This window comes from Globicephala melas, chromosome 3, assembly GCF_963455315.2.
Source record: "Globicephala melas chromosome 3, mGloMel1.2, whole genome shotgun sequence".
Classification (NCBI taxonomy): Eukaryota; Metazoa; Chordata; class Mammalia; order Artiodactyla; family Delphinidae; genus Globicephala; species Globicephala melas.
In genome coordinates, this window is record NC_083316.1 from 27,939,429 (window position 1) to 27,956,206 (window position 16,778).

General features: G+C 41.7%; 1 protein-coding gene across 1 annotated transcript; it reads right to left on the bottom strand.

Annotated features, from left to right (window-relative positions):
- Positions 1-408: 408 nt before the first annotated feature.
- On the bottom strand, positions 409-14,254 carry AMACR (alpha-methylacyl-CoA racemase). The gene is made up of 5 exons (XM_030843614.3): positions 13,870-14,254; positions 11,629-11,772; positions 9,930-10,090; positions 7,017-7,203; positions 409-1,160 (listed from the first exon to the last, which is right to left on the bottom strand). The coding sequence occupies exons 1-5, from the start codon at positions 14,126-14,128 to the stop codon at positions 751-753; spliced, it is 1,161 nt and encodes a 386-aa protein (XP_030699474.1). The 5' UTR covers positions 14,129-14,254; the 3' UTR covers positions 409-750.
- Between the last annotated feature and the right edge of the window lie 2,524 nt (positions 14,255-16,778).

Genomic DNA, 16,778 nt, shown 5'->3' on the forward strand with positions numbered 1-16,778 from the left:
AGAGGGAGACAGCACAGGAGCGGAAGCTGGAGACTGGTAAGAGGAGGAAAAGTCTAGTTAACACTTTCAAATGCATGACGGTTGAGTTTACTGATCAAGAGACACATTTGGATGATACCAACAGGCAGCTACACACAGGAGCGGGTCTCGACGGAGAGGTGGCAACTATCTGAAGGAAATCTCAGGACGTTTTCTAAAATTCCAGTTCCAAGACACTGGCTGAATGATTTCCTCACCAAATTAAAAGGATCAGACTTTTCTATCTAAGGACATTCATTCTGGTTAACAGTAGAGACTAAAATATTTCAAGGAGTAACAAAAGGCGATTTTAGATTTAGATTTAGATTTAGATTCTATTTAAAGAACTTTCTTGAAAGTTTTTCACAAACTTAAAAGCATGAGTGAACTTTGGGGGGAAAAAAGCTTTATTTAATAAAAAGCATTATATTAATTCACTTAAAGTATATTATAAATATTTTAAATCAACAAATATAACCAATCAAGTAAATTGGAAGGCAGAAAAACTGCCACAATTTAGTATAGGCCAACTAAAAATATTCCTAAATCAAAAGCCATGATGTTAACCGTTTTCAGAATTCAATCATCACTTTATAATCAGCCTTGTTTCCTGATCAGAATAGTTGGACCACTGTGATATTGTTTTTTCATGTTTCCATGCATACAATTTTTTGCATTATTCTATACTATAAATGCAATATTCAAATTTATTTGAGTTGTGGGGCTTAGAAGTTAGAGATTAGCTCTTGGTTTATTACTTTCAATAATTTTATCTGACTTAAGCTGACTGATCTCTTCCTGGCTGAAGCCAAACTCTTTGAGTATCTCTTCAGTGTGTTCTCCTACAAAAGGATCCCTTTTGGACGAAGGGACAGCTGGGGTGTTGGACAGCTGGGGTGCAGGGCGGGGACTCACACCCTGCTCACTATCAATAATAAATGAGCCCCGATCTTTGTGGTGACCACAATGGGTAACCTCTTCAAAAGTCAAAACAGGAGTCACGCAGGCATCTGTGCCGTCAAAGATCTGACACCACTCTGCCTTTGTCTTCTTTGCAAATATATCTGCAAATTTCTTCTTCATTTCTGGCCAATCAGTTATGCTCATCTGACTGGGAAGTTCATCAGACTTTAGCCCAAGTCCTGAGAGAAAAACACAATTTCTTAAATTAGTATGCTTTGGGTAGAGTAAATATAATCAGTGAAAATGAGTTTTGAACTCACTATAGTCACCCAAAACAGGATGTTCTACAGGGTTTCTCAAATGAGTCAAAAGAAGAAATTCAAACTCAACTTGAAGTTGGAGCCAAAGGCTGGAGAAGGTAGTAGGGGTAACAGGATTCAAAACAGACTTTCCAAGTCTTTACCAAGATTTTATTATTTACATTTCAACCAAAATAGTCTATTTTTAATAGTCTAGTTTCCAGAAACTGACTTCTTCCTTCTGAGTAGGTTTTTAAAAAGAAATTTCCTCATGATGTTACTATCTGTCATATTGAATTAAAATAACTCCATGTGCTTCCCTGGTGGTGCAGTGGTTAAGAATACGCCTGCCAATGCAGAAGACACAGGTTCGATCCCTGGTCCAGGAAGATCCCGCATGCCGCAACTACTGAAGCCCGCGCACCTAGAGCCCGTGCTCCGCAACAAGAGAAGCCACTGCAATGAGAAGCCCGCGCACGGCAACAAAGAGTAGCCCCTGCTCGCTGCAACTAGAGAAAAGCCCACCCGCAGCAACAAAGACCCAACGCGCAGCAACAAAGACTCAACGCAGACATAAATAAATAAATAAAATAAGTAAGTTTATATAAAAAAAAACCCATATTTCATATAGTGCTCCCAAACCCTACAAAAGCTAAAATCTAAACACTTTATACAAGACTACAGGCAGACCTCGTTTTATTGTCCTTCACTTCATTGCACTTCGCAGACACTGCATCTTTACAAATGGAAGGTTTGTGCCAACCCTGGGTGGAGCAAGTCTATGGGCGCCATTTTTCCCAACAGCATTTGCTCACTTCGTGTCTCTGTGTCACATTTTGGTAATTCTTGCAATATTTCAAATCCTCCACCAGCAAAAAGATTACAACTCATGCAAAGCTCAGATGATGGTTAGCATTTTTTGGCAGTAAAGTATTTTTTAATTAAGGTATGTACGTTGTTTTTTTAGACAATGCTACTGCATACTTAATAGACTACAGTATCATGTAAACGTAGCTTTTATGTGTACTGGGAAACCAAAACATTCATGTGATTTGCTTTTTTCAGATAGTCCCTTTATTGCAGTGGTCTAAAACCCAACCCACAAAGTCTGTGAGGTATGCCTGTACCCCTGTTTTCAAGGAAGAAGTATAAGGATAAATGATTAAATTCAAGATTGCAATTTTATAAATAATGTTCATTTCTCTTTTTTTTCGTCAAATAAAAGAGCTCTAGGAGGGCAGTGATATTTGACTCATTACTCTCTTACAACCCTGCTGTGACCTAGGAACAAAGAACTTGTAAAGTAACCAAAGACACATGCAAATTGTTCCTATAGCAAACAGGACAGAAAATTTTCAGCCAGCCAATCAACAGGGGGCACAGAGACTTTTTTGCTCTCTCAAGTATGAAGAACCTTGAAGGGCCCATCAACACAAGGGACAGAGAGGATGAAAGCATCCACCAGGGGATATCACAGGAAGGATGGCTTCTCTGCCCCATGACCTGACCTGTGCTTCCTTTATTGACTACAAGCACCTACCCCTGTAGATACAACCAAACTCCAGTGCTGATTAAATTATACCCAAGGGGACACTTTGTTGGGGTTTGGTGTAACTGTCATTTTTATTCCCTCTTGTAGAAGAGGGTTTCTAAATTTAAATTACGCATAATATTTTGCATAAGTTTGGCCAAGTTAATCAAGTAATTCTCACTTTTATCATCCTTTTCTCATCTACCATGTTGAAAAACAATGACCAATTGTAAGCTGCTCTGAAGATGCAAAAGTGCCTATGGAGGTAAGAAGACATGAATACTGCAGGCTCTTCTTAGTGTTTTGAGGGATATGAAGAGAATTCACATAGTTCTCAACAGCTGTGAAGAAACACCTGTGGGATATACAAGTACATTTTTCTCTGTGGCCACATGCCCCATTCAAAGCCAGGAAAGATATGGAGCCACAGTTTCAGGTTTATCACTAAAATCTATAAGGAAATGTTTCTAAGGGCGTCTTTCACTTTGCTTTCTCTTTCCTGATAGCCCCGAACTCTGGGATTAAAAAACACATAAAACGAGCAGTTGGCCAAAAGCATTTAAGTAGACCACAGCTACTGCTGGAAACATATTTGCACGCTTTTTTAAACAGTTTTTTAAAAACAAAAAATCAGAATGTGATCAGAATCATAAACTAAGTAAAACTGGAGTCAATAGTTCTCCAACAAACACTATACTTGAGATTACACAGATCATACTTTGTATACTGGAAAATACTAGAAATCAAGACCCCAGGCTCTACCCCTAACTCTGACACACCAGCTCTTCCATCATCCTATCACCCTTTCTCAGCCCACAATTTCCCAGCAAGCTCAGGACCCCTCATCAAGGCCCCAGAATGAACTACCAGTGGTTTAGGGTGGGCTGCTTCCTGTGCTGCTGACAGCCTATGCGTAACTCTGAGTCCATTTCCCCATAGAGCACAATTATCGATTGTGGCTAGCTTTTATAGTACAATCAATATTCAATTTCTGCTATTATAAGTCAAACAGACTTTCAGAGACTGACCTGGGGATTCAGACACCATTTAAAACTTGGGAAAATATGTTTTGATTTCCAAAAAACTACCTTATACATACATGTATACACACACACACACAATTATACAAAATATTTATTGTTTTAAGTACATGTCATAAACTTTCTACTCTGTAACACAATATTAGGCACATATTAAGCAGTCAAAAATGTATGCTGCAAGTATGCAATGACATATGTACAAAGATTAATGCTTATTAATAAACAATAAACATTATGTGTTATAATGTAAACCTGGAAAAAACGTAAATTAACTTGAATAAGGAAGTGGTTAAATAAATTTTAGTACAGGTATACCACGGAATGTGATGTGGCTGCTATATAAAGAGGGTGAGGCTGAAGATCTTTGGTACTGACAAAAAAGGATGTCTTTGCTATATTTTTGAATAAAAATAGTTATTAATTATAAATTTATATAATTAAATAGATTATATATAAATTGTAAAAAAATTTTAATTGTGTTTGCATGTGCATAGGGAAAGTTCTTCAAGGCCACATCCCAAACTTTCCCAAAGCGGAAGGACAAGGGAGAATTTTTACCTCTTACTTTACAAATTCTGTATTGTTTACATTTCTTTTCGTTAAAAAAATACATTATTTTGAATTTTTTTCATTTTTTTTTAAATTGTGGTAAAATACACAAAATACAAAATTTACCATTTCAGTCACTATTAAGAATACAGGGGCTTCCCTGGTGGCGCAGTGGTTGAGAATCCACCTACCAATGCAGGGGACACGGGTTTGTGCCCCGGTCTGGGAAGATCCCACATGCCGCGGAGCGGCTGGGCCCATGAGCCATGGCCGCTGAGCCTGCACGTCCGGAGCCTGTGCTCTGCCACAGGAGAGGTCACAACAGTGAGAGGCCCACGTACCGCAAAAAAAAAAAAAAAAAAAAAAAAAAAATCTCTATTGCTTATCTGATTTACTACAAGAGTCTCAAGAGGTCATGAAATTCTCAGTACTTTCAGACTTCTTTGCCCTGGAAAGCAGCAGGGGCATAGCACAGAGGAGTCGGAGCCTTACAAAAACCTTGTGTATTTATGTTCAGATACTGAGAGCTAAATGAAGGTATGTTCTCAAAGATCTCAGTATATAAGGTGAAATAAATAAATTAATACTACCTCAAAAAATCATTACAGATATGGGGGTTTGTCCAGTTAGGCCTGAGAGAGAAGTAATGTGTATGGGACAAGTACAAGTACTATTTTTGCAAATCAATATTGTAGAAGAAAGAAGATGCTGAGGCATTTCGGCATGGACTACGTAGATTAAACAAAAGCTGAACGAACTTGCTAAGCCCGCCGAAAGCACAAGCCACCTGCCAGCTAAGGATCCTTAGTGAACTTTAAAGGGAGAGAGGACATGAAAGATACCACAAAAGGCCGCGACTGCAAAACAACTGGAGGGGTTACAGAGTTTAGACTCAGGGGTTACAGAGTTTAGACTCAGAAAGAGGAAACCCGGGAGAAGATTACCACAAGTCAAGGGCTGGAGCAGTCTGCCTGCTACAAAATGAGGTGGAGTGTGGATGGTAGACATGATCATTCTAAACATGTATGTTTTTAAGAAAACAACAAAATACACCACAGAGAGGAGTTAAATTCTGAAATGACAGAGCAAGGACCTTCAAAACTTGGCTCCTGTATGAAAGCAACAAGAACACTGGCACAAATTGTCAGAATCAACATTTTCGTAACTCTAGACATTAACTAAAAGCTTGCAACAATCTAAGGAGCATATTTAAGAAAAAAAATGACTGAACTCAGTAAGACCAGTGAGCTTTGTGGTGTTATAACTTAGGCTAATTTCATCCCTCTCTCCCCAGCTCTGTGATGGCCTTGAAAACCAACAGGCTCTCAACAATGGTAGTCATGAAAATCAGTAGGTTAACAGCCAAGGAAGAGGAGGCAAAATGAGTTTGAAGCTCCCACAAAATCCTATCCCCAGAGAAGCGCCAATGTTTGGCCTGTCTGACAGCTCCCTGAAAATCCCCACCCTCAGGGCTTGTCTTTAGTTGATCTCACTCAGAGCTTACACTGCCCTATTCCTGAGACATTTGTCAAAAAAAAAAAAAAAAAGTCAGTTGCAACCGTCATTTAGAATTGCCTGTGCGTGGTGATAATAAAATTTCACTGAAGATTAGTTAATTTTATTATTATATTTAAATTCCCTATAGATAAAAACACAAGGTTTTTGTAAGGCACAGACTCCACTATGTTATGTATCTGCTGCTTCCTAGGGCCCTGAACCCCAGAGTGGGAGTGTTCTTCCCACCACTCAGCCCCTCGTATAGCACTGTTCTGTCCAGAATTTTGAATTGACCTCTAGTCTTAGTCTTAATTTCTGGATGGAAAGGCATCCTCTATGATCTAGATAAACCATTTTGTTCTATGGTTTCTCTAACTTATAGTTAAGTTGGTGAAGTTAATATAGTTGATCGCAGAATGCTTTCTGAGGCTAGCAAAAACAGTCATTTCAGCGATATACAAATAACTCTGAGTAGCACTGCGCATCTGAAAAGCTACCAAACACGGCGATAAAACTCCAAACTTAAAGCTGAAAGATAAATGTGCTGCAACCAGCCTGTCACACCGCTTCAGAGTACATTCTACAACTTCTTAGATACTAAATTATCTGTAAACTTTAAATTCACATTTCACAGGAACAAAGTAACTTCAGTCCAATTATCAATTAGGGAAGAAGGGATCCCAAATTTTCCTGCTAACTTGTGGCAACATGTCAATAAGACAAGAATCTGCAAGAAAGGTAAACTGCAGAAGCATCAAGTGATGGTAACATATTCCAACAAACTCTCATTCACCAAAGTCTCTCTGTGCTCTGGTGACCCCGTCACTGAAGTACCATGAGGGACATTTATCAAGGAACAAAAACTGGTAGAACCAGTAGATCATTCCAGGGAAGAAAAGGATGTGGGCACACATGGGCAAGATAAATATCCAATACTACGGAGTATGAAATGTGATAAAAACACTGAACTACCACAAAAAGGATTATTATTTTTTTAATCTGAGCTATTTTACAGACTTGTAAATTTACTTGTCAATTTAAAAGATGGGGGAAGTGCCCCACAATATAATGATGGCTATAATTAGGTAAACTATAAGGTGGATATATAATAAAAGACATCATGAACTTCAAAAGACTCCAAAATAGTCCAAAAAACATCCACAGAAAAGAGGTACTCACCCCTGAGCAGCAGCTCATAGAACTGGGGCTCTAATGCGCCAACAGCCATGAACCCGCCGTCCGCCGTCCTGTAGGTTGCGTAGAAAGGCGCTCCACCATCTAACATGTTCTGTCCACGAGGCTGTCCCCACAGTCCTGTTTGTTGGGTTTTCCACAGAAAAGAACTGAGATATGCTGTTCCTTCCACCTTTGAAGAAACAGAATACAGTATAAATCCTGGCAATTCAACTATAAAAAGCATGATCGATTTCTACTTGAGTTTTTAAAAAATATTTGTATAAAAATGTTTATCTTAGAATATAGGAAGATTATATCTAATTATACAACTTTTTTGATATTTCAAGAAAGTGAGTTAGAGCAGGTTTATGACAGAGTGAGTTTCTGCACTATTCAGATCAGGGAATACTGTTCAGAAAAGACATAAAGGAATTACTTTTGTTCTTCCTTTCAAATAAGATTGGCAGAATGTTGATAATTTTTGAAGCTAAGTGAGGGTACCTGGAAGTTCATTATACATTCTCTTTACTTTTATATATGTTAACAACTGTCAGGATAAAAAAGTTGAAAACAAAGCAAAAAGGTTTTTTTAAAAATCTATCATCTGATCTCAATACCTACAAACACATACACACAGATATATGAAGCATATCACATTTTAAAGGTAAATCACATGACAGTTAAATTTAGTTTGTTCTAGTTTGACTCCAAGCCCAAGAAAACAAATTTGAGTATTTAATATATCTTAACTTTAATAATCACTAGAAAGTTACAAAATAAACATAACAGTATGGGTGGCAGGTATATGGGTTTTCAGAGTACAGACAAACTAGTTTGGGAATGCCAACTTCCCACTAGTCCTGAAGTAACGGGAATGGATTCACAAACTCAGGTATGATTATCACAAGGCTGGATGCACTGGGCTATCTAAAGAAGACTACTTCCCTATCCTTAGGGCGTTATGATCCTAATGATTCTGGCACCACAGGGAGAAGGCCATCAAAGCATCCCTGTCTCTGAGGTTACCAACGGAGGGGCCCCATTCCAACTGTGAGCATGGGACTTCTCACAGATTCTGGGTGTAATAAAACAAACACAAAATATATCTTTAGGTACATCCCAGTTTTCCCGTTTAACTGGAGGAAGCTCATGCACACTTCAATTCATGGATCTGACATTTGTTGTCACCAAGTAGTGGAGTTTGTATAAGTGGCCTGTGGTGGTGCTTTTTTTTGAAATGGGGTTACAGAGATCTTAGAGTGTCCCCACATTTAGACATATGCACACAAACACACATATAGACACACACATATATATACATATAAATATAGAATCTCTTTTACACACTGGATGTAGTGATGAGTCTATTGAAAACAGACGTCCTAACCGTGTTATGGGGCTGGTCTGGCTCACTCAGGATACAAACAGGCTCTAATTTAATTCCACCTTTACTTGGTGTCATAGGAGGATAGAGGACAAGAGACACAGCAGTTATAATCCTCATCTCATCATGAGGCTGCCCAGCACATACTTCTCTTCTCCCCTCACGCACATGTAGCGTGTGCTGCCACAGACCAGAGGCTTTGACGCACTGCAGCCTCAATGTCCCAACCTTTTATATTGTTCTCATCACGTAGGCCAATGGCCTGCATGCCAACACACAGCCCCCCAGGTCAGATGAGCACTCCCAGATCAGGAGTAAACACCATAAAACGGACTGCACATTCCACAGTTACCTTAACTCTAGTTTCTAAGGCAACAGTCTGATGAAGAGACAACTCCAGGTCATCACAGGCAGGCCTGGATCAAGGATTCTGCTGCTAAAGTCATTTGGAAACTACTGGCCCAAAAGAATAAGGTATCTGGGGACTTCCCTGGTGGTCCAGTGGTTAAGACTCCATGCTTCCAACGCAAGGGGCAAGGGTTCGATCCCTGATCGGAGAACTAAGATCCCACATGCTGTGCGGCACAGCCAAGAAAATTAAAAAAAAAAAAAATTAAAGAATAAGGTATCTATTTCCCCCAATCACCCTCTTCCTTCAGCAATCCTCCCCAGGGTTCCAGGGCCACCATCCACCGGGTCTTCCAATCCAGAGATGGGGGAGCCATTCTTGATTCCTCCCTCTCCCTTCATTGCCAATATCTCACCAAATCCCAGCAATTTTACATCTCAAATGTAAATCCTTAAATCCAGACCCATTCTACCATTAACCATTTTAGTTCTCGCCTTTTCTCTCTCCATCCAATCCATTCTCCACCCTACCGCCAAAGATCTGTCCAAACGCAAAGGTATAGTGACACTGGACTGGGCTCTCATCAACTAGCTGTGAGAACTGGGGCAAATTTCTGTGCTTTAGTTTCCTCTTCTTTAAAATAACAATGTATTCCAAGTGAAACTGCTGTCTGGGGGATCAGGAGAAATCACACAGGAAAAGTGCCTAGGATAACATGAGGCACGTGCATGAGGGTAAAAACACCGAAGCATCCCGACACTTGAGTCTCCCCTACACAATGCAGCGGGAAGGTCTAGACTGGCCCATTTTACTTGAGCATCATTAAGAATCTTCTCTACCTGCTAAGGGAGACTTCCTGAGCCCAGTTTTGAATGAAGATTTCTTGAAAACCATATCCTAAGCACAAGAGACAGCACGGGGAAAATTGTTGAAACACAACATAGAAATCAGGTGAGTCATGAAACGTTTAGAAGATTGACTCCACAAACAGATGATCAAAATATGACATTCTGACACATGTTCAAGATATGAAGCTATTTTAAAGAAAAGGCCATCCTTGGTAACTTGGATTCAAATTTCAAATCTCATTTATCTCGTCTTGTTCAGAAGAGGATGTGAGGCAGCCATGTATCGACCTCAGGAACAACTAGTAGGCTTATCATTTCCCCCAATCAACACTTACCATGTTGGCATCAATGACCTGACCTTTGCCAGAGCGTGTGCGTTCAAACAGCGCCATCAGGATGCCCAGTGCGCACATGAGGCCACCCCCACCGAAATCGGCCAGGAGATTCAGCGGGGCATATGGAGCCTCACCACTTCTGCCAATTCTTGATAAAACACCTACACCATTAAAAACAATCGGGGAACACCAACTGTAAACTTAGTGCCTCTTTTAAATAAATACATGAACATCTCAGGGGGAAAACCAATCTCTCTAGTTACTGTTGTAAGTGAAAACTAATACCTAATGCTTTTCTAAACCTAAACCTGTTCAGCATATTTATAAGGAGGCTTTCTGGGCTTCCCTGGTGGCACAGTGGTTGAGAGTCTGCCTGCCGATGCAGGGGACACGGGTTCGTGCCCCCATCCGGGAAGATCCCACATGCCGCGGAGTGGCTGGGCGTGTGAGCCATGGCTGCTGAGCCTGCGCGTCCGGAGCCTGTGCTCCACGACGGGAGAGGCCACAACAGTGAAAGGCCCACATACTGCAAAAAAAAAAAAGAGAAGGCTTTCCCTCTAACAACGTTCCTTGTTTGATTATTTTGTTTTCTCTAAAACTTTATTCCGACTAACATTTTCAGAATTCTGTTGCTAAGTTTTTATTCACTGGGTTTTGGGGGGGAAACGGTTGCTATCCACTTAGCACTTTATGGCTTAACAACAGTATAATGCACTTCCATTCTTATTAGAAAGAGATGCAAGAAAATAAACACAAGAAAAAGAAAAGGAATTAAATTTTTAAGTAGATGAGAAAAGCCAACTCTACACTCACTCTTTTCCTCAGCCTTTAAATGTGTACACACAGAAAATTTGAGACTTCCTTGACTCAGCAATGCAGTTCTTAGAAATCTAGAATTAGGCCATTCTAAGATATGTTTTTTTTTTTTAATTTATTTTTGGCTGAGTTGGATCTTCGTTGCTGCATGTGGGCTTTCTCTAGTTGCAGTGAGCGGGGGCTACTCTTCGTTGTAGTGCACGGGCTCTTGGCGTGTGGGCTTCAGTAGTTGTGGTGCGTGGGCTCAGCAGTTGTGGCTCGTGGGCTGTAGAGCGCAGGCTCAGTAGTTGTGGTGCACAGGCTTAGTTGCTCTGCAGCATGTGGGATCTTCCCAGACCAGAGATCAAACCCGTGTCCCCTGCATTGGCAGGCAGATTCTTAACCAGGGCGCCACCAGGGAAGCCCTAAGATATGTTCTTACAGGCAAAAACTCTAGTAAGGTGATATTATGACCTGAAAACCATGGGCTTTTTCTAGTATTCACAGAATTTCTAAAATCATGACTCAGTCAATGATTCTCAATAAAGTGAGGGACGAGGGGCATCAAAATCAAACTATATCTTTGCAAAATATAGAGCAACCCTTTCTACTACCAACAAGTCTCTTAATTCCTAGCAGGGGCTTGCTGGAGAATTAACTTCACAAATGTAGTCAGTAAATGTTATTAGTGAACACATTACCCCTTCAATGTGTTAAGGCAGGGGGAGGATGAGAATGACTGTTCCAAGACAAACCAACCCTTTTTAAACAACCACATGCTCTTTATTGATTCCAGCAAATATTTAAATCTTCACTTTAAAAAAATTCTTTTTAATAAGTGTAACCGTAGATCTTGACTGGGAACAAAATAAAAAGTGTAGAGAAATTATTGTTTTCAACATACCTGACAAAGCCAAGTAGTTGATGTCATGTCCTGCTACCCTAGAGAATCTTCCTGATTGGCCAAATCCACTCAACCTGGCGTAGATAAGCTTTGGATTCTCCCTCTGCAGAATCTCTGGGCTGAGCTGGAGTTTTTCCATCACACCTTGAGAAAAGTTACAATTTTTTTTTTTAAGAGAGCATGAATTGAGGATGGGTATAATCCCTTCTTTGTGGCAAACATAAAAGAGCACTCTTGCAAGGAAAACTAGTAACATTTGTTGCGGGTTTATAGGGTATTGCCAGTAATTAAGGACCCAGAGAGTGAAGCCCCCATTTCTGGAATGTGTGGCTTCCCCCCGACCCCCAGAATGCTATTGCCCTCCAGCACTGCCCTGCATCCCTTGAGGCATACCCAAGCATCTTCAATCCTCAGAGTGGACATTTCATCCCTTTATTCAGGCCCTTTATAGTTCCCCAAATTCTCTCCTTAGTAATTTATTAGAAATGGTCTGTTCTTTTGGAAGTTACTCTGGGTCTTTGACCAAAAATTCACTTTTGGAAGCTGCTATTCCTTTCAGGACCTTTTCTATGTCTATATCCGCATCAGCGCCTGCTATACTTATTTATGTATGTATATATTCCATCTTCCCTAACAGCTCAGAAGCTCCTCTGGCAGGATCCATGCCTCATCTCTTTCCACAGGCTTATAACGTGCCTCTGCCTTCATAAAGCTATGATAAGTTACAAAAGAACTCTATTCCTAGAGTGGTGGTTGCCAAGGGGTAGGGGGTTGGGAGAGGGATGGATCGTGAGTTTCGGATTAGCAGATGAAAACTGGTATATACAGAATGGATAAACAACAAGGTCCTACGTATAGCACAGGCAATTATATTCAATATCCTGTGATAAACCTCAATGGAAAAGAATATGAAAAAGAATGTATACATATGTATAACTGAGTCACTTTGCTGTACAGCAATTAACACACTGTAAATCAAGTATACTTCAATAAAAAATAAAATAAAATAAAAAGAACCATGCTGAACCTCCTTCAACTTCAAATACGGTATTATTAAATTATGACATAATCCTAATTACTAAATTATTATTGTTATAATCCTCAAATCTGAGGGTAAATGAATTGACACATTTAAATATGCCTGGTGCCCACAGACATTCAATTCATTCACCAAACATTTACTGCCTTCTGCTATATACCAGGCAAAGCTCTGTATTTGTACTTGAGCAAGATGATGGTGGCAGTTGTCTAAGAATAGATCGGAGTGGTGCTACACCCAAACATCAGCTTTAAAAAACGCTGCCAAGGAAGCTGCAGCAGGTATGAAGAGAAAGACTCCTCAGTCATAGGAAGGAGGAAGAATGATGGGATTGGTGATAACTGAAAGCTGGCAGGGGGAAAGGAAGATTTGGAGTCCTGGTTGAAGTACAAGTTTCTGATTCAGGCAACTGGGTGGACATCGGTTCCATTCACTGAAATAAAACACAAAGAGGAGTTTTATTTCACTGAAATAAAACACAAAGAGGAGTTTTCATTTTAGTAGGGAAGATGATGAGCTCAGTTTGGAATACGTAGAAGCTGCGGTGCCCGGGGGAAGGCCAAGTAGAAATGGACAGGAGCTGGGTATTCCGGAAGTCTGTGGCTCTAAAAGGGGGTACAGTTATAGACTTGGCCAACATCTGCCTGTAAAAAGTAAAAATAATAGGAATAGATAAGGTGGCTCCAAGAAGCAGAGTGTAAAGGAAATTGAGCAGAAGCTGGAACTTGGGAACACCAGCATTTAAGGCAGGGAGTTGTCCTGGGTCCGTGGATGGCTTTATGAGGTACACCAAGCTCCAAACGGTAACAAAATGACTATGTACCTATATGCAGCTTTCCGGGGAGAGAATCTATGGCTTTCGATCGTTTCTCATAGGGTTCACGATCCTCAAGTAATTAAGAATGGCAACTATAATAGGGTGACTCAAAAAAACAGAAACTGGGAAGGAGTCAGAGAGAGGTATGAGAAGAGCAAAGGCAACAACAGTATCTCGGAATCCAAGTATGGAAGACCGTCTCAGTGAGCGAACGATCAGCAACAATATCAAATGCAACAGAAAGGTCTAGACAGACAGGGACGGAAAGGGTTCGGGTGGCAACAGCGAAAAGGTGTGCCGTGCCAACCCCAAATGCCCGGCGGCCTCCCTTCTTCGGGGAGCGTCCCTCGTCCGGTCTCGCGTAGCGTCGGGACCTGGGGCTCACCAGGGCGGAAGCACTCCAGCATCACATCCGCCCGGGCACACAGCGACCGCAACACCGCCGCTCCCCGCGGCTGCTTCAGGTCCACGGCCAGCGAGCGCTTGCCCCTGCCCATCCGGCTCAGGTCGCCGCGGGTGCCCGGCCGGTCCACACGCACCACCTGCGCCCCGAAGTCCGCCAGGACCATACCGCAGAACGGGCCCGGGGCCAGGCCGGCCAGTTCCACTACCGAGATGCCCTGCAAAGCCATGGGCACCCGCATATCCTTCCGAAGGCGTAAGAAACAGAACGGCCCCAACGTCGGCCACTCGGGCCTGGGGCCCCCCCCTCTGTCGCACTCTCCCTCCGTCCCTCGGGGCCCCGCCCTCGCGGCCTCGCCCTTGTGCGCCTGCGTGCGGCCGCGGAGTCTGCGCATTGGGCGTTTCCTGGCCCCGCCTCCCCGGGTTCGGGGCCGTTAGTGGGCCGGCGGAGTGTTCGCTTTTTGTAAGTGCGGAATCCTAAATCGTGACCGGGCTTGACCTGGGGACCCCGTGGCTGGTCACCGACTTCTCAGGACGCTTTTACTCTCGATGTTGCGATCCCAGCTGTTGTGCGCTTTGGGTTCGTAAACCTCTCCGGCCCTGGAGAAATTAAAAGTACATAAATATTTAAGAACAATGCTAAAGTATTTTTTTCGGTGGGCTGAAGACTGCCTTCTTACTTCTTTCTTAGCCACCCGATGATTCACCCACAGATGGCTTGCGTATAGTGGAATATCAAAAGAACATCTGAGAGGGCGGTGCTCATCAGAGGCAAATCAGAGAGGTTTAAAAATATTTAGTTTGTCACCTGCCATTTCTACAGTTACGGCTTGGAGTTTTAGATTTTAATGCACATTTTTAAAAAGTACAATAAAATAATTCCAAATAGGCCTACTCCTTTCAGTTAGGGGTGCTCCAGGAACTAAAGGGAGACTTTTATAGAGTAAAGGCAAAGCAAGGAAATTATTCATTGGCTATAACGTTAAAGCCTGGTTGGCTGTTTGGGTTTGGTTCTTACCTTTGATTTCCGAAATTTGAGGCATTTACAGAGACTCCCAAGGGCATTAGAGCCACATCAGTCTAATGGCTTCCTTGTTTAATTAATTTAACACCTTTTTGTCCCCCTGTACCCCATGTTCCTACCTTTGCTCAAGCATACGTTTCCTTACCCCCATCCTCTTGTTTTATTTTTATTTTGAGAAACTTAAAGAAAGCGAAAAATACAAAAAATGCTATAGCAGACATCCAGACATCCACTAATATTTTTTCACAGTGGCTCCCAGTCTATTTTTCTAAAAAGTAAACAGTACAGATACAGCTGGTGCTAACACCCAGGATCAGATTCACGTGAATCAGATATCTTACCAGCATCAAGCTTTACTAATATGGTCAAAGATGCAGATCATGGAGATGATAAATGGAATATCTCCTGCCTTACCGGTAGACAAAGGATGTCACAGCCATCAATGATTACAGCCACTGCCAGACCTGGTGGCCCTGAGGGAACTCAGGAAGGGAAGAATACCTGCCATCTAGCAGCCATCAGGCTGCAGCCACTCTCTATGGTGAGCCCCAAGGAAACTCAGGATGTAAAAACACCGGATACTGGCCCCAGATAGCTGAGGTGCATTTCAAAGGAATGATTTCAGTGAGCCCAGACTCTTGCATCTTCCCATACAGAGAAAAGCGCTAAATTCCTTAACTCCAGATATCTGGTTTTCTTTAATTAACAGTAATCTTTTGATGTGCTGACTACCTGCCCCTTGTTGCAAAACTGCTGTATATCCTAGCTCTCCCCTCACCTCCTCAGAACTCCTGAGCAGTTCTCTCAGGGTTACTTGAGATGCTGCCTCCCAGGCTTGAAGTCCTAAAAATTCCTGCCAAATGAAACATAACTCTCAACTTTTAGGTTGTGAATACTTTTTTAGTCAGCAGAGACATGATGAGACAAAGCAGAGGTCTGAGAAATCTCACTTGACACTACAGGCCCTTCCTTCCTTCATTGGACACATACCCCCTGTTACAAGCTATATTGTGTCCCTTTACCATTCATATATTCAAGTCCAATCCTAGTACTCAGAATGTGACTGTATTTGTGTTGCAGCAAAAATAGAAATGAAGTTTTCCTTTTCCTGAGAGCAAGGAAAACAAAGGGAACAGTGAACAAGCTAGAGAAGAAATGTAACCTGGCCTGAAAGAGTTAATCACTCCTAGTTTTATTTTAACCTTCACTCGTCTGTAGTATCTGTAACTAGATGTGTACTTCACAAAATTAACCTCACTCCCTGACACTATGTAAATTACATTCTGCACCTATCACCCCTAACTGCGTGAGTTACATCCTGTGCCTATCACTCCCTAACCTTATTACATCCCAGGGCTTACATTCCCTATGCCCCCTTGTAACAAATCACCCCCTGTAGCTTTTGCATTTCAGAGAGAAGGTTGCTGGCTGATAAACCAGAGACAAATGAACCCAATTACCAGAATGCTGGACCCCAATTACTGGGCTGCCTGACTGTCAGCTATGACTGTTTTGAAATAATGCAAAGGAAAAAGAATGCAAGACCTTTACTACTTTGATCCTTATCACATACCCCCGGACTGTGAGCCCCACGTATAAAATCTTCTCCGATTCCCCAAGGAGGAGGGAACAGTTCTGGAGGCACTAGCCTGCTGTGTCTTCCCGTCTGCCTGACAGAAAAATAAAGCCATCTCTCTCATCCTTCAAAATCTCTGTCTCTGTATTTCTGTTTGGCATCGGTGCACAGAGAAGCCGAGATTTCGGCAACATTTGGAGATAGGGCCTGTAGAGGTAATTAAGATAAAATGAGGTCATATGGGTGGGTCCTAATCCAGTATGACTGGTGTCCTTATAAGAAAAGAGTAGGA